At 36.3% G+C, this 19,133-nt stretch overlaps 1 protein-coding gene across 1 annotated transcript in view; it reads right to left on the bottom strand.

The window, feature by feature from the left end:
- CFTR (CF transmembrane conductance regulator) overlaps window positions 1-16,676 on the bottom strand; it is a 219,990-nt gene extending 203,314 nt beyond the window's left edge. The window contains exon 1 of the mRNA XM_060196479.1: window positions 16,531-16,676. Coding sequence (XP_060052462.1) covers window positions 16,531-16,583 — 53 coding nt within the window. The 5' untranslated portion in view covers window positions 16,584-16,676. The remainder of the gene's footprint in view (window positions 1-16,530) is intronic.
- Window positions 16,677-19,133: the final 2,457 nt, after the last annotated feature.

The raw sequence follows: 19,133 nt of genomic DNA, 5'->3' as shown, positions 1-19,133 counted from the left end.
CACATTTTAAAGAATGTTTCACTATTTTAAAACTAATAAAAAACACATTCTCAAATGTATTATATGCTAATATTAGCATTATAGACTCATCCAAACATTCTGGCTGGCCAGTCTAATTCATTTAGTGTCCCCTACATCTTAAGGCTTGCCTGAAATCTCTGCACGTTTGTAAACATATTGCAATCTGCTATTGATCTTTCTGTATTGCATTAAGCAAGCATGTCACAAAAAGATAGATGAGATGATCTCATTTATGGACAGAAATTGAGAAATAACAGCCAAAAGGGGAACACAAATTTAGAGCTGGAACATGGTTTGATGTATTGCACCAAAGCCAACGGCTCTGGGGAGGGAGAGAGCTTTCATGTTCTGGTGCATGGTGGTAGAGAAGGATCTAGACTGGAAGTGAAAATGTTTTTGCAGAAAACTGAGAAATTTTACATGTATATCAACAGTTGTGTTTACTGTAAACTATTCCTCTTCCCAATAAAATTATTTTTTTTTAATTCTCATCTGGTATAAATGCTCATAGGAGGTTTCTTCTCAGCATAACAAAAGAGTTCTGCAATTCTCAAAGAATAACAACCCACACATGATATTATTGTGGTTCTCTATAAGACCTCACATGCTTATTCAACAAGAACTGACACTGAGTATAAAACTTATTTTGAATGTAGTAACAGACTTTCCACAAAGAGATGCTACATTAAATACAAGCATTTTTAAAGAAACGAACAATATTACATACTTACTTGTTCAATTACTACCATTTTCTTCTTCAGTATCATAAAGTCTTCTTTTAAGTCCTCACATTCAGATTAAAATATTCTTTTTTATTTTTTTATTTAAGAAAGAATAAATTAACAAAACCATAGGGTAGGAGGGGTACAACTCCACACAATTCCCACCACCCAATCTCCATATCCCACCCCCTCCCCTGATAGCTTTCCCACTCTCTATCCCTCTGGGAGCATGGACCCAGGGTCATTGTGGGTTAATCAGGAGTCAGGTGTTAGTGCAGCAGGTTAAGTGCAGGTGACGCAAAACGCAAGAACCAGCGTAAGGTTCGAGAACCAGCATAAGGTTTGAGCTCCCGGCTCCCCACCTACAGGGGAGTTGCTTCACAGGTGGTGAAACAAGTGTGCAGGTGTCTTGTCTTTATAAATACATATTTTTTTAAAATATTCTTAATCACTCTTGCAATTATCAGTTATGAATCATGTGACAATATTTATACTTTAAGTGTTAATCCAATGAAATCTACAGTAAATTGCATTCATAAATAATACCTAAAATATACTGACAGACTATATAATTTCAAGGTATACTGAAGTGCTAAGCTTGGACAATTTCTACTTTAATTATAGTGTTTGATATGGCAGACAAACTTCTGACTAAATGTTAACTGTTTCTTGTAAAATTAGATTAAAGAGTAACCTTTCTTAAAAAAAAGTCAAGCCAGAAATAAACTTAAAAGTCAAGCAATACAAATTCAGCTTAAGTTACAGGAATGTGTATATACTATGTATAAATTTCCAGTATTGCAATTTATCACTTGGCCTGATAGTTGAAAAGTTTCTGTTGACATCAATGACAAGAGGCATTACATTGTGTGTGAGAATCAAAAATATTCAAGACAAAGAAGACAGTATTGATGTTAAGTTATCATTTCAGTCCTCATTTGAGGGAGAGGAGTTAACTGACACCATAACAAAATGGGTGGTAGTAAGAGGGGTACAGTGAAATGATTAAATTGGGGGCACAGTTAAAGGGATGAAATTACTAAGAGAGGAAGTACAGCCCCAACAGAAAGTCTGGCTAACTGGGTTTTAGGAAACAGAAAATGGTAGAATGATGCACATAGAAAATCAAAGAAATTAATGAGTGTGGCTGGTGACTACATGAACAAATCAGAGTAAAAAGAAGTGTAATCTGGGTCAAGTTTTATGCCATTGAGCTGTATGACAATGTTTAGCTATGGTCATGCTTTTGGCTGACAACATTTTCCCCTCTTAAGCTAGATATTTAGAATTTTAAAAGCCTCAGTAACTTAACACAATGTCCTTCACCCATTCTCTCAACAACACTCTACTCCACCAAAGAAGTTATCACAGAGATGCAAAACGACCAAGGGAAGGCATATTTCTAGTACATTCATGAAGAAGCAAGTCAAATGCCTTATTTAATATTACTTATAATGCTTATATCTTAATAAAATAAATTTCAAGGACAAAATAATTTAAAATATCTACATACAAAGCTAGGTAAAATTAAATGTTCATCAATTTCTGTCTAGGTTTTAGGAATAGTCTGATGTGCTAGTTAACAGTCAAGCTATAAATATAGAATAAGTTCTCATACTGACTTCACAATAATTATCTAGATGACTTTGCATGAACTATTTAATACTGCTATATCACACATTTTCTTATCTATCTAAATATTTCTAGATAACTTGCTATATAAAGTTTTCTGAAGAATCTACTGAGATAATATATATGATTATTGGTATACAGAAACTGCTTATAGATGTAATGACATAATAGGAAGCAAAACTGTCTATATCAAGAACTATGTAAGAGGAACTAAATATGTGGCAAGCTCAACTATTTCTGCTATTAATTTACTAAAAAATAATGAATTTTCTAAACTTTTTCTTAGATCCCAGGGTTGAAAAGATGTTTGGATAAAAAAAGTGGGAATTCACTGCCATATGCTATATCTATTATTATTTGGTAAAATCCAGTCTTTTTGCCCTCACTTCTAAAGTTTTCCTATCTTTTATTAAGACTAAGAAGCATTGGTTGGGTCATTTAATACCACCCTTTTAAAAAGATTTATAAGATTTATTTTATGTCATGAGGTAGAGAGAATGGGGTGGGGAGGTTGTTGGAGAACAAGCACTTGTAATGTTAAGGATTGAACTCAAGATCTATGCCTCCAGATTAACACTGCCACCTCCCACACTGCCACCTCTTATTTTTAAGGTTAACTAATGGAGGGCTGGGGAGACAGCATAATGGTTATGCAAAAGATGCTCATGTCCGAGTCTCTGAAACTCCAGGTTCAGTCCCCAGAACCATGAAAAGCCAGAGTTGAGAAGTACTCTAGTAAAAAATAATAATAATAAATAAAAAATAATATATAACTTACTCAACCACTCATCTTTTGTTGGACACCTAGGTTGCTTCCAGGTTTCAGCTATCACAAATTGTGTTGCTATGAGCATAAGCATACACAAACTTTTTTGGATGGGTATGTTTGGTTCCTTAGAATATATCCCCAGGAAAAGAATTGCAGGGTCATAGGGTAGGTTCATTTCTAGCCTTCTGAGAGTTCTCCAGACAGCTCCCCACAGGTGTTGGACCAATTGACATTCCCACCAGCAGTGCAAGAAGGTTCCTTTGTCCCCACAACCTCTCTAGCATTTGTTGCTACTACTTTTTCTCATGTATGACATTCTCATAGGAGTGAAATAGTATCTCATTTTTGTCTTTATTTGCATTTCTCTGACAATCAATGACTTGGAGCATTTTTTCATGTTTGTTGGCCTTTGGGATATCTTCTGTGGTAAATATTCTGTTCATATCCTCTCTCCATTTTGGAATACCAAAAGATATATAAGATGGAGCTCCCTCTTGAAGATGAATATGCAAAAAAGGAAATGGGAAGTAGAGTTCTGTATAACAAAACTATTCTGCATAATTATCTAATAGGCCACAAGCCACTGTCGTCTTCTAGAAAGTTCCTTCTACATGTTTAAATGTCTTATTTCCTTTTGAGATTACTATTACTAACTTGGGGGATGAGAAGATAGTACATTAATGGAGCACAATTATGCAGGTGTCCCTATATGATGGACACAGGCTCAAACCTAGGTCTTCACTCTACCAGTTGAACTGTCTCCCAGCCCCATAGTTGTTCTTCTTTCACTTTAGACTTAAAGGCTCAGATTTTCTTATCTCCTTGAATGTCTGTAATTACACAAAATGGATAAGCTATATTGCACGAGGCTAAAGTCAGTGTTGAAAGTGTGAAGTGATGTGGGAGAGGGGTTACATATTCAGTTGGTGGATTTGTTGGAGCAACCAGGCTTTCACATAAGGGTTAAGAGCCAATCATAAATGGATACGGAAAAAAATTACTGAAAATATTGCTCTAAGTATTAAAAACCTGTTCATACTGTCACTGTTCACTTCTTGATTTCAACACTTTTTTCTGAGAATCATATTGTATTACAGAACTATTGGATATCATTAATCTACAATACCCATAAATTGTTAGGGTTGATCACCATGGAGTTATTATCATCACAAAGAAATATTTAGTAAATCATTGCATGCAGGAGTCTTGAAATGGTCTGAATGATATACTAAACAAATTAGGAAGATCCTAACATCCAGGACTCTACAGTTTGAAATAATCGCTGATGTCAAATGGAACTGCACAGAGAACAGCAAACTTTTTTTTTATTATCTTTTTTTTTTAATTTACTTACTGGATAGAGACAGCCAGAAATCAAAAGGGAGGGGGTGATAGAGAGGGAGAGAGACCAAGAGACACCTGCCACACTGCTTCACCACTTGTAAAGCTTTCCCCCTGCAGGTGGGGACCAGGGTCTGGAACCCAGGTCCTTGAGCATGACAACATGTACACTCATGTGCGCCACCATCTGGCCCCAGAGAACAGCAAACTTGACAAGCTTACTACTTGAATACAGCAGTAAAAAACAGATGGTTCAAAGCTCTCTAAAAAATATAGTCATTCTCTACTTCAAGAGATGTATTTGAATGTTTACAGGATTCTTGCTAAAATAAGGCTAAGTCCTTTGCAGACACAAAGTTCAATAGTTAAATCCCTTTATAATGCTATTTTTACAGATAAACAGCCACATGGTAACTTTTTAAGAACTGTAGAAAGGCATGTAAAACAGTGTTATTTGTCTTTGTTACAATGCAATTAACTTGTTTATAAATCAAACCTGCAGTTGAGATCCCTGAATGATTAGACCTACATCTTAATTCTGTTTTCCCCTTTTGACCTCATTGTATTATAGGGGCCTCACTCCAGGGCTTCGCATCCTAAGCAGATGCCTCAGGAAAGAGTGAAACAAAATTGACAGAATTGCTGCTGAGTCACAGATGTTTTTAAAGTTTTAACAAACAATATATGGCTGTGCTAAACAGCTAACACCCATCACAGTTGGTTTTACAATCCTATACTTAGGCTGTAGGTTTATCACACTGAAATTATAGGTTCTTGTGAACTGGCACCATCATTAATAATACATTTTGTAGTTGTGTTGCCATGTTCATTTAAGGTTTTTTGTTTGTTTGTTTGTTTGTTTTCTTCTCATCACCACAACTTCACTACTCCAGGGTGACTTTTAGATAAAGAGACAGACAGACCAAGAGAGAAGGACTGACCACAGAACCATAAGCTTCCAACATCACTATAGTAGTCCTTTGTGATATATTGGGAACTGGGTCACCCACATGGCCCTGCAGGCACCCTATCATATGAGAGAGCTCATTAGTTCTCGTTTTAAGGAATTTTAAGCAAGTATCAACATTTGTACAATGAACATCATCACACATGATTCCAGTTCCTGCCAAAAAATACATAACCAAAAATGCCATTATTGATCTGTCAGTTGAACAGGGGAGTATTGGGATTGTCATATCAAACATAAAATGTTGATCAAGCAATTAACTACACTTCATTGCTCACTTTAGCAAGAATGAAATAGGTTAACTATACTATATACTGTATTAAAAGCTTATAAGGACATTCCTGGAGTTAAGGAAACAATTTGAACTAACATATAAAACCACTGGAATATATTTCAGAATGAAAGAGGAATCTTGCAAACTTGCAAAATTAACTTTAAAAAGCACAGTCATATATATGTGATATTTAATATGAAATTTTGCCATGTAATGCAGAGGAGGTATTTTCATAACTGAGAGTTAAATCAATTAAATATGATATAAAATATTATGCATCCAGAACTGAAAATTCTTAAGTGCATTTTTCTAAGCAAGACCAGCAAAGGATAAATGGATACACAGGAGTATTGACAGACTGGTAAAGAGAACCAACATTTGTTAATGTTCAAGCAACACTGTCCAAGACAAATGGGTCCCTTATTCCAAAAATGTACTCTTCCAATTCCTACAGGAGACAAACTCTTATACAAAAACTCTGAACTGTCCTTACTAAAGAGCAGTTGTCTAACAACCGACTAAATGAACTCAAGGCATGCAGACATTATTACTTTTTAATTAGTGATTTAATATTGACTTACAAAATGATAAGAATAATTTTACACTTCATTGCTCACTTTAGCAATTACACTACACTTCATTGCTCATTCAGCAAGAAATTAAATAGCTTAACTATATTATATACTCTGTCTTACAAGTTTGTAAAGACATTCCTGGAGTTAAGGAAACAATAATTTGAACTAACATATAAAACCATATAAGTCTGCACCTTTCCCACCACCGGAGTTCTGTGTCCCCATTCCCTCCACTGGAAACTGCACTAGTACTCACAAGGTCACAGATAAGGTTGACTATTATTTCTTTAACTATCTGTCTATATTTATATATGTTTGCCTTTTTTCCTATGATCTTTCTCTTCTTTTCTTTTTTTTTAATTTATTTTTTATTTAAGAAAGGATAAAATAACAAAACCATAGAGTAGGAGGGGTACAACTCCACACAATTCCCACCACCCAATCTCCATATCCCATCCCCTCCCCTGACCTTCTCTTCCTTCCTAAGTCACACCTACTACTTGTGAGAATACTTCCCTTACTTTTTTCCTTTTCTCTCTCCAGGTCCTGATGGAATTCAGAGTTCAGAGCCCTCTGATCATCTTCCCCTAACATTTACCCCTCTTGGAGTATGGGCCAAAATTCTTTATGAGATGTAGAAGGTAGGAGTTCTGGCTTCTACAATCATTTCTCTGCTGACATGGGTATTGACAGGTCGATCCATACCCCCCAGCATGTTTCTACCTTGTCTTAGTGGGTATGCAGACATCTTTGGCAGTTGTATATCTCAATATGAATTGCAAGTCTCAAATTGGTCTTTAAGTTCTATAGCACGATTTCCTTTGGTTTGAATAGTGTAAGCCTCCTCTATGGGAGGCAAGTCTGAGATAAAGCATGTGTATTGATCAGGACAGGAGTAGAACAGTCAACTGATTCCCCCGGGCAACACTTCTATGAATACCCAACATTAACAGCTACGAAAATTTAATGACCCTGTCATAATTTTAGATTTCTTCATGCATTCAACCATACAAATGAAAAGTAAATATAAAATCACTTTGAAAGATATTATCAACAATCTTGTATAATATAATCATAAATTTTATATGCCAAAATTATAAATCTGGCCCTCCTAAAGATTGGCAACTTTATAGGTCTAGTAAAATACCTTTTGTAAGTATGTTTCCATTGCTTACAGCACCATTTCCCTTCGTAATAAAATGTTTGCACATGTTTTGAATGATAATGCCTAACCTTAAGTAGCACTTAACTGTTAAAAAAGCAAACTATGTTGATCTCAGAGTGGATCTGATTTTGAGGAACAGTGAAAAGTCATTTAGAAGTATGCTCAAGAGGAGTATGGGATGATCCCACTCATAAACAGAAACTGAGAAAGAAGAATAGAAAAGGAAATGCAAGCATAATTTGACTGAGTTTGGAATATTGTACCAAAGTAAAATATTCTGGATGGGGTGAGAAGGGTAGATCAACGACTGCCACCTCTCCAGATTCAAAGGAGGTCTCAAAACTTTACATCAGGCTCAACCTGACACTGTTGACTGGTTACAGAAGAAGGGCAAACGCTAGAAGAAGAAGAACTGAAAGGTGGTAGGGGGAGGGACACAGGCCTTTGGTGGTAGGAATGGTGTTAAGACACACCTGGAGTTAAGGATCCCGGTTCGAGCCCCTGGCTCCCCACCTGCAAGGAAGTCGCTTCACAGGCTGTGAAGCAGGTCTGTAGATGTCTATATTTCTCTCCCCCCTCTGTCTTCCCCTCCCCTTTCCATTTCTATCCTATCCAACAATGATGACATCAATAATAACTACAATAAAAAAGATACACTCCTATTAATTTATAGTCTTACAATTAACTATTTAATCAATATGAGAGGAGAAAATAGATTGAATATCTCAAACTTTTTTATGCAATAGACCCCAGTTCTGAGTATATATTCCTTTAATCTAAGCACTTAGTCTTCAAATTGGTAACCTGATTGAATTTTAATTGTGGACTTAAATTGCTAATACAGTTCCAATAATGAGTTTTTGGTTGTTTTTTTTTTTTTCAAAATAGTAAATTAACTATAATCTTGGATGTGAGAGCCCAGAAGCAAGGAGCTGAGTCACTATATTAGATAGCTATTTACATATGTAAATAGCATCAAATGACATAAATCATGGTGAGGTCTTGTACGATACAGAAAATCCTAACAATGGGACTTTCAAAGTCAATTAAATTCCCAAATAACTTGGTTATAATAATAACTATCTACTGCATTCTTAAATCCTCAGACAGCAAGAACTCTCTCCATTATTCATAAAACCCATATTCCTCCCAGTCCTGGAACCTCTGGGCTGTAGCTTGTTTTTCTTGACCCATACCAATTGGTACTGCATCTGCTGATCTCAACCTAATCAATGCAACCAGTACCACCTCTACCTGTTTCACTTCAGACCGTGTCCACAGACAATAGGCCTGCGATATCAACCCTTCAGCTCCAGTACTCTGACACCAAGTTGAAGATGCTACCAAGAAGCCAACCTGACTCCCCTAGGCAGATAACCTCATCAATGTACCCTGGAAATCCATCTCTCTGGAGCCCTGTCCCACTAGGGAAAGACAGAAACAGGCTGGGAGTATGGGCCAACCAGCCAGCACCCATGTTCAACGGAGAAGCAATTATAGAAGCCAGACGTTCCACCTTCTGCACCCCATGATCCTGAGTCCATACTCCCAGGGAGATAAAGGATAGGAAAGCTTCCAGTGGATGGGGATGGGATATGGAAGTCTAGTGGTGGGAAATGTGTGGAATTTCACCCCTTTTATCCTATGGTTTCGTCGATATTTTCTATTTTTTATAAATAAACTAAATAAATTTAAAAAAAAAATTTTAAGTATGTTCAAGTGACCAGACTGGTTATACGATTTTTGTTGTTGTTGTCGTGTCTCCAGGGTTATTGCTGGGTCTCGGTGCCTGCACTACAAATCCACTGCTCCTGGAGGCTATTTTTTTTTCCCTTTTGTTGCCCTTGTTCATCATTGTTGCTGTCGTTGTTGGATAGAACAAAAAGAAATCAAGAGAGAGGTGGGGAAGACAGAGAAGGGGAGAGAAAGACAGACAGCTGCAGACCTGCTTCACCACCTGTGAAGCAACCCCCCTGCAGATGGAGACCCAGGGGCTCAAACCAGGATCCTTATACCAGTCCTTGTGCTTCGCGCCATGTGTGTTAACCCACTGTGCTACTGCCTGGCCCTCAGTAATACGATTTTTAATCAAAAAGCTATGACTGAAAAATACATACTACAAACATGTCTTACTTAATCTGCAAATGTTTAACCTTATAAAAGTTGCACAAAGCACCTATTTTTACCAAAGTGTGTTTAACAATGAGGACTCCAGTATCCTTTCTCTTCTTCTATAGGTGACACTGTTTCCTAACATCATGGCAGGTGTAACTGCTAAATATAAAACATTAACAAGGAAGTAGTAAATACAAGAGAGTGAGATATTAAACCTGATGGCAGACCAAGTATCTTCTCTGAAGATATATTTAATAAGTGGTTGACTTATTAAAAACTCATTCTAGACTCCATTGTGAAGTAGGGTCCTCCCTTATTAGATTGCCATGCTGCTTGGTTTACAGGCATTATCAGCTCCCATTACCTTAGAATATATGTTGTAGAAGACCATTTTCATGAAGTTATCACAAAAAGTTATACCCATAAAAAAGGGGTAAAAATTCCAGGGCATAGGACCTGGAGCAACCCATTGTTTGAATAGAAGTTACAAAATCTGTATAAGAATATTAATCTAAAATATTTTACTCTTGAGTGTGACTAACAGACAGCATTAGAATTTACTAAAAGAAGATCTAATCAATAGAAAATTAATGATCAGTCAATTTGATCTTTACCACTTTAGCAGGAATTATAAGAACCCCATAAATTATGTCAATGGCTCTTATAGGTATTATCAGAGGAATCAATCCCTTAGATCCAAATACAATAAAGAAGTAAATGTTCTTTCTAAAAAAAATTATCCTTTTTATTTCAAATCATCTTACTATGGAAATTATAATTTACAAGACAGTTGAAGACAGTTGTCACATGGACACAATTCCTCTTTGTTGTTTTGGTGGTTTTTTATTTGTTTTTGTTTTGGAGGTTGCAATGGAGTTTATTGTGTCATTAATATTAACCTAAGTCAAAGGAAATCTAAGACTAAATACAGAAATAGCGGCAAGGTCAGCTATAGAAACACAGGAACAATGTCATATGAGAGTGAAGTATTTGTCTATATGGAAAGGAAATACATATTCAATAGCAAATTAGTCGAATCAAACCCACGATTTAGGGTGATTAGCAAGAAGTTTCAAAATGTTCTGATGGGTAGCAATATAAGAAGCAATATATGAAACATCCATTACCTCATCCGAGGAATGTTAAGAAGAAAAAATATAGACAAAATCCAGAAAATATGACAAGAAGAAAAGCATTATCTCATGACTCTAAGATATGAAATTGCATGTAAGAGACTTGGTAGTAATAGTCACTGATTGTCAAAAATGTAAAGAAAGACAACAATTCCTGTGATAATGTTATACATCAGAAAGAACAGTAACAATAAATGCTGGAGAGAGTGTAGGGGTTAGTGAGTTGCACTGTTAGTGAAAATGTAAACTGATTTAACCCCCTGTAGAGAGCAATCTGGAAAATGTTCAGAATGCTAGAAATGAACCTACCCTATGACCCTGCAATCCCTTTCCTAGGCATATATTCTAAGGAGTCAAATACACACATAACAAAAAGATCTGTTCAGAGAAGCATAACTTGTGATCAAAACCTGGAAGCAACATTTGGTATCCAACACCAGATGAGTGGCTAAGGAAGTTGTGGTATATATACTACTACTCATCTATTAAGAACAAGAAAAGAAAAAAAAAGAACGATGAATTCACCTTCGTCACCCCATCTTGGATGGAGCTTGAAGGAATCATGTTAAGTAAGACAAGTCAGAAAGAGAAGGATGAATATGAAATTATCTCAGTCATGGACAGAAGTTGAGAAATAAGGGAAAAGACAAAGTAGAATTTGGACTTAGTTTGGTGTATTGCACTAAAGTAAAAAACTCAGGCAGTGGGGGAGGAGGCTCAGATCAGGTACAAAATAGTGGAGGAGGACCTAGGCTGGGCGTGAAAGTGTTCTGGAGAACTGAGAAATTTTACATGTGTACCAGTAACTGTATTTACTAACTAAATCATTAACTGCCCCCCCAAAAAAATAATTGTATTCCATTACAAAGATAATATTTTAAAGATTCTGATGTGCTAAAAGTTCTCTAGTCTAATTTGATCTGATAAGGTCTATTACTCTATATTTTATTTTGATTATCACTTATTTCAGATACAACTTCTTATCATCTCATGATAGGTATCTGCACACCATTCCTCCACCAACTTAAGTCTTCCTTCAGCATAGCACTATACATAAAAACTACAGGTCAGTCAAAACACAAGTAGATACAGAAGCCTTAAATTCCCTGCATGAACATTTAGGAAAATCACAGCTTAATTCTATGACTACTTATTAAACAAAGAAACATAACTTTTCACATAATGGATGTATAAAGCATTATTAATGCACGTATCCTGTGTTAAACAGTTAAAATTTTGCCAGAAAAGACCCTACCAGTCTTTTTTTTTTGAAGGAATTTTATACAACTCTCACAAAGTCCTCATCTTGAGTACATATATAACCGATAATACACTTATTTTCCTATTTAAGTTTATGACCAATAATTCATGTAATAGGAAATAAGATTATTTTAGAAAATAAGATTTACTAGAAAACCTTGTTAGCACAAGTCAAATTCTTGATTCCTTCATGCCTATGTGCACTAGGGAATTATGAGATAGTATATATAAACTGTAAGTTTCCCTATTTTGAAAACTTGACTTCATGAAGACTTGTAAGTCAAGTTACAGGTGTAAACATTCAAAGATGTAATATGATTGTCTGAACTGATGTACACCTATTGAAGTCTTGAAAGTCTGCCCAGGAAAGAAAAATAGAAAGACAGAACTATTTGAATACCACATTGCATACTGCTGCCTGTTCTCCAAGGGACAGTGGCCAGGCATTCAGATATGCATCTGGTGGTTAATATCTGAGGCATATCACATAGTCTTGCTGCTCTGTTTCTGAATTCTTTTTCAGGGGACAGTTAATATATCTGCCAGCTTTTGGCTAATAGTTGGTGGTTTCACCCCATGTCCCACCTTGCTTTGATCCCCACCTGTTGGTTAGCTATAGCTGAGCTGATGACAGAGACTCTATTCCCCAGGAAGTACCCACCTACATTAGGACTTCTTTCCCTCCCTGCAATTGTCATTTGCTTTCATTTGTGTGATATTTAATAAATAAATCTACTGGCAACATGGAAAGGAGGAAATATATGTATAACCTGAGCAAAAGCTTGAGTTTGCACTCACAACACATCCACTCTTACGTATAAGTTCTAAAGCATTTTGTCTTTAATCTTTCATTATTTTGTGTTTCATAATTACAAAAGTATCTTAAACTATATTTATATTTATTTATATTTATATTATGTAATTATTTGCTGAATATTCACCTTGGATTCCAACATTATTTAATCTTCAGCCTTACTTGAGAGTACCTGTATAGTTTATCCAGGGGCTCTATATCCAGTCTTATAAGAGATCTATGACACTGCACACTTAGATTGTGGGGGTGGAAGGGTGAGGGGGCTTCAATTTTTATATATACATATAGGCTACTGGTACAGATGCCATGATTAAAATTCAAACTGTGTCATCTGACACATGGTTTTATGGACAATCTAACAGCTAAACAACATGTGGGAAATTCAGGCCCTGGGAGAAAAGAAAAAAAGAAAGAAAGAAAGAAAGAAAGAAAGAAAGAAAGAAAGAAAGAAAGAAAGAAACTGAATAACTACTTTACAAGCTATCAGAAAAAGAAAAAAGAAAAAAAAGACCTGGGAAAATGCTCAAAACTGGAAAGTATAATTTACTGATAAACAATTTTAAATCAGTCCCACTGATATTCATACCACAAATTCTCTGCAAATTTCACACCTCTAGTTTAAAAGTATCCTCCTAACTCATAAGGCTTTAAGTTAATATACTTACTTTCCATGATGTTAATAAAATATTTTATTTTGTTGTAAAATTCTCTTCTAGATTATATATATATATATTTAATATATAAACTTGCATATGTAACATATTTACATATGCATTGTGACAACTAAGATGTTGTGCTTGATGTGAATGGAACTCATGCAAAATTAAGAAATTACTTAAATTTTCCCAAACTTTATTAACTTGAAGTGCCTAAAAAAGAATTTTTCTAGAAGCCAGCTGGTGACACAACTAGCTGAGTACATGCATGAGGACCAAGTTTCAAGTTTCAAGCTTCAAGATTCAAGCAGTGTTGCATGTGTCTCTCCTTTCTGTCTCTCTCCCCCTCTCTCTTTCACCTTCTATTAAACATAGAATAAAAGAGTAAAAATGTTTTTAATATTTGAAATACACTTTCGAATAACAATACCTAAACTTAAATATTATCTGGCTACTAACAAAGCAAATTATGCTAACAATATATTGATATCTCCAGGGTCAAATCTGATTTTGAGGCACAATCAATAGAAGTGAATTTATCATTTATCAATAGAAGTGAATTCATATGACTTAAAAGAGACAGTGGGTGTGGTCCGGGAGGTGGTACAGTGAACAAAGCATGAGGTCCTCAATTCAATCCCCAGCAGCACATGTACCAGAGTGATGTCTGGATCTTTCTCTCTCCTTCTATGTTTCTCATAAATAAATAAATAAATACTTAAAAAAAAAAAAAAAAAAGAGACAGTGGGTAAGATAAATTCAAAACCCAAACTGTAACATTGTTATTCTGTTATGTCTCTGAAACTATAAGGTTCATATTCAGAAAGGTAACCTCTAAGGCAGTTAGAATGTTGCATATTTATGCATCTAATAACTTTGGATTTCCTTACTTTGCAAACATATAAATGAAATGTAAATATAAAATCTCTGTGATGGATTTTTCAGCAAAATAATTTGTATTATAAATGCATTCCTCCTCAAAACTGTCATCTTTATGGATCTTTCACAGCTTGAAACAGATAATATCCATTAAATATGGATCTCAATTTCATTAACATATTTTTCCATGTATCTGCTAAGAACATGCTAGGTGAGAGTAAACCTAAGCTAAATTTACACACAGACTTATTTATTGCATCACGACTAATAGTCACAAAAATTACATTCAACAAACATGAGTTGAATATCTTACAAGGTGAATGGTAAATAGAAAAAATGCAAAAATATGATGATTGCAATAATAAACAGCAGATAATATTTACTGAACCAAATACTTCAAATGTATTTTCTCAACAGATTGACCCCTATGGCATAGGACCTATTTTAAAGTCTTTAAAAAGTCAAGTCACACAGAGATGTTCACTCAGAATCCAAAGCCAAATGCCCTGAACTACTTAGCAGCACTGTTTAACCTAAGGCAAAAAATAAGCTTCTTATGCTCTTAGAATTGGAACCCAAAAGGAAGTTTCTAATCACTGGTACTCTGGGAGATTGTCAGTTCCTATAAATAGAAAGAACTTGACTTTTTTTAAAATATACCTATTCTTAGAGTAACTTATTATGAAGTGTTTTGAAGAACAAGAATGAGTGTACTCTTAACAAGTTTGGTGGCCCTTATAATACATATTCCTTAAAAATCAATCCAAGAGTATTTTTAAAATATACTAAAATTTCTGAGATGGTCTTTTTAAAAGTCTTTGATCAACACTGACCTAATTTAAATCAATAACTAACTTAAAGTTAGTATTTATAATTTAGTAGTAGCAATGAAACATTCATTATGTTTAGATTGATAAGCATTTAGATTTCTCAAAGCACTCTGCCAGTTAGCATTCTGATTTTCTAATTAGTAGGAATATGGATCAATAAGCAATTCAGTTCTCATTGATGGAGTAGCAAAATGTGCTTTAAAATCAACACTAGCAGTGATTCCAAAGTAAATTATCCCATCCACAGGGAGGAGCTCTCTTCTATGGCCTCTAGTTAGCACCTGAGTTCTGTGCTCACTGATCATCTATGATAAAACATAGAAAAGCTACAAAAGCCCAATCCTTCCCTGTACACACATAGGTATATTTATAATAGATTTGGCTTTTCTGATACCTAAGTATGCTGATTCACTGGATAATTATGAGTCAAGTAAAATCCCATGAGAGTTTAACTATTCATTCATCCACACAAGTATAACAGGAGCAAAGTACTGTATCCAAAGAACACTTCAAATATGATGTACTACATCTAATTACACTTTGCTTAAGACTGAATTTAGACTCTATTTTTAATTTTTTTATCACATGAAGCTTGCAAGTTTTTATGACTTGATACATGCATAATGGGGAAAGGTACAATTGTTAAATATCAGACAAATATAACTTCAATATCAATTCCCACTGATTTCTCTTTTCCACGATAATCCTGAGAGTCTCCTTTTCCATGTATAGCTTATAAAATGGGCAGTTTTTAAAGGCAGATATTTCAAAGGATTTGCTTTCATGGAAAAAAAATGAAGAGTATTGTATTGAACATGTGGTATATACTTGCTATTGTTATACTTGCTATATTGTTTCTGAATATTATAAGAGTAAATATTTCATTTACCTACTTCACCCTCTCGCTAAAAAAAAGTTCAAAATTTAGTCAACAAGTGAGCACCCATGTGTGTCAAGAAGACATTTGAATTTCCAAGGCATAAGGTGGGAAAATAGCAAGCCAAACTAAAGTATCTGTTATTAACAAGTTTATAATTGATAATTTATTAGAAAAAAAAAACTAATGAAAGAACTGCAAGATAGTTCATTTTGGGTCTCGCGAGTACGGCTTCCATTGCAAGAAGTCTTAATTTCAAACAATTAGCTCTACTGTAACCTCTTTTTTTCTCTCCTTAATGTTTTCTAATTTATGCCACAATTTCGAATTCTCGACTATAACAATGAATGATAGAGCATCTTTTCTTATTCTTTTCTTTCTCCCTCCCCCCTTTTTTTTTAAACTATTCCTCTTTCCCCAAAACCCAGCCCATACACACGCTTTCCTCCTCCTTCTTGGGCACGTGTCCTTCCAAAGCTCGGCCGCAGACACTCTCTCACCTGAAAAAAAGTTTGGAGATGACGCTGGCCTTTTCCAGAGGCGACCTCTGCATGGTCACTGGAGGGGGCCGGGGTCCCTGCTGGGGCAGGCTGGGCTCCAGTTCCTAATTCCAAACTTCCTACTCGTCTCCGTGCATGCCTCTCGCCCCTTTTTCTCTGACCTGCTATGATGTCACTCATCCACCCCCCCTACCCTACAGACCTCCCCTTTTCTCCAGCTTTTTCCCCGCCTCCCCCGCCCAGGTTAAAAGCCTGGCGTTGCCTGGTCCGGGTTTTGTTCTGACTGCTCTCTCCAGCACCCTCCGCACCCCAAAAGCTCTCTCCCTCCCTGCGAGCCCTGCGCCTCCTTTCCCAATTCTGATTCCCACTTCCTTTCTCGCCCAGCGCTCTCCCCAAATCCGTGTGTTCTTACCTGACAGCCCCAGCCCAGCCTGCAGATGGGGACAGTCGCGGTTGCTCTCCAGGTACAACGCCCCGGAGCTCGAGATCAGAAGAGCCGTGGCAGGAGCAGAGTCAGCCCCCGAGCAGCGGGCCTGGTTCCTGGGGACCCGGAGCTCGCCCCCGCCCGGAGCTCGCCGCCGCCAGCAGCTTCCAGGAGACTTCTCCTGTTTCTTTTTCTTTTCTTTCTTTTTTTTTTTTTCCGAGTTTCTAGCCAGGTTTCACGTTTGTTAAGTTTGCAAGGTGTGTTTGGAAACGGAAACGCAAATATGTCTCTCCTATATCAAAATGCAGCCTTAGCCAGAAAGTCTAGAGGCGGCTTGTGAGGTTTGCACCTTGCGCTGGTTTCAGGCTTCCTAGTGTGGCGTAGACCCCTTAGGGACCCGGGAGGTGAGGTGCACTAGAGGTTGGGGCTGGTGGGAGTGGGGTGTGGAGACCCCCTAGGAGAAGATAAGAAGAGGCACTGCTTTCTCCTTTATCAAGCCAAGACTTGGTATTGTGGCCCTAAGTTTTTCAGACTTTGAGTTTTTCACGGAAGGCTTTTGTGTTAGCAATGTTGATGACAAGTGAAAGATGGTGTGTAAACTAACCCGCCCTCCTATAGATTTCCTAGTCTCAGTCTCGGCAAAACATCTTGACTAATACACTGAAAGGAATTCAAGCACTCTTTAGAGTGAAGGAAGCATGTTAACTCTGGCCTGACTCATAAAAACGCCATCTTCGACTCTCTGGAGGGTCATCTAAGCTTTCCTAGGTGTGGACGCCTTAGCCTTGAAGGTTCTGGTGCTTGGATTGTGTGCCTTAATTGTTGTTAAAGAGCCAGGCCCTTAAGTTCTTAAATACGAGTGTGTACAACTAAGTGCACTTTGAGTTTGAATTGTAAAGACTCAAATGAAAGTAATAAATTTAGTCTGATTATTTTATTGCCTCTATCTCCAAGGCAAAGGTAGTTGAATTTCTTTACAGTTAACTAACTTGTGGTCACCCAAACGTAGTACAAAATAGCCATACATTCAGAATAAAGAGACAGGAACATGTATTTAAATTAGTGAATTCTGTAAAAACAAATAGCTCTAATTTGCATTTCAATGTCAACTTTTTTTTCACTATCATAAAATGGTTTCTATCAACACTTAGATTTCATTATGTTAAAGTTTGACAGTAGATAAAATATAGCAAAAAGATATACCAAATTACATAAAGTTAAAGACTAAGAAAGAACCTCAGAATTTCTAACTTGGGATCTGTTGCTTTAAATCTTGTCTCTGTTTTCCTCACTCTAGTATGACATAAAATTTGAGACACTGTCTTCATTATTGACTTTTCCCAGGTATGTGATTGAGCTCACTCCATCCTCTTCCCCACCCCACATTCTGTTTACTTTTATAACTGCTAGTGTTGCCCATCAAATATAACACACACATTTTTTAATTAATCTATAGTCAGTTCCTCTATTATCAAAGAGCAAGTGGCCACAAAAGAATTAAGTTATTTAAAAAGATCTTAGAAGCTGACCAAATTATATGGTAAAAGAGACATCAAATATTTGGCAATCACCTTCCTTGGGAAAAAAATAAATGAATGATATTTTTTAATTCTTATTTGCCAGGTATTATCTATATAAACTTCATTACAACTCTGTGTGTGTGTGTGTGTGTGTGTGTGTGTGTGTGTGTGTGTGTTATTCTTCTTAATTTTCAATTGGAAGATTCAAGCTCAGGTTTAATTCTAAACCATCATTCCTATCAGTTTGTAGTACTGACTGTAATTAAGCCATCCCTTATGTATTCATATACTGTCATTTGCATACCAAACCCATCTCTCTTCACATAAGTTTCTTGAAACCATAACTGCTAGATCTGTTCAAGAATGATACAGAGGAGTGGGTGGTGGCACACCTGGTAGAGCACATACATTACCATGTGCAAGGACTCAGCTTCAAATCCCCAGTCCCCTCTTGCAGGAGGAAGATATGGAGCAGTGCTGCAGGTCTCTCTCTCCCTGTCCGTCTCCTCCATGCCCCATCTCATTTCTCACTGTCTATCAGAAAAGGAAAGAAAAAAGAAGGGAAGAAATGGGCCCTGGAGTGGTAGTCTTGTGTAGACACCAAAACCCAGGAATAAATAAATGAATAAAATTAATAATAGAAAAATGAATGAGAGATC

Source organism: Erinaceus europaeus, chromosome 8 (assembly GCF_950295315.1).
Source record: "Erinaceus europaeus chromosome 8, mEriEur2.1, whole genome shotgun sequence".
Classification (NCBI taxonomy): domain Eukaryota; kingdom Metazoa; phylum Chordata; class Mammalia; order Eulipotyphla; family Erinaceidae; genus Erinaceus; species Erinaceus europaeus.
This window is presented reverse-complemented; position numbering and strand designations above follow the sequence as displayed.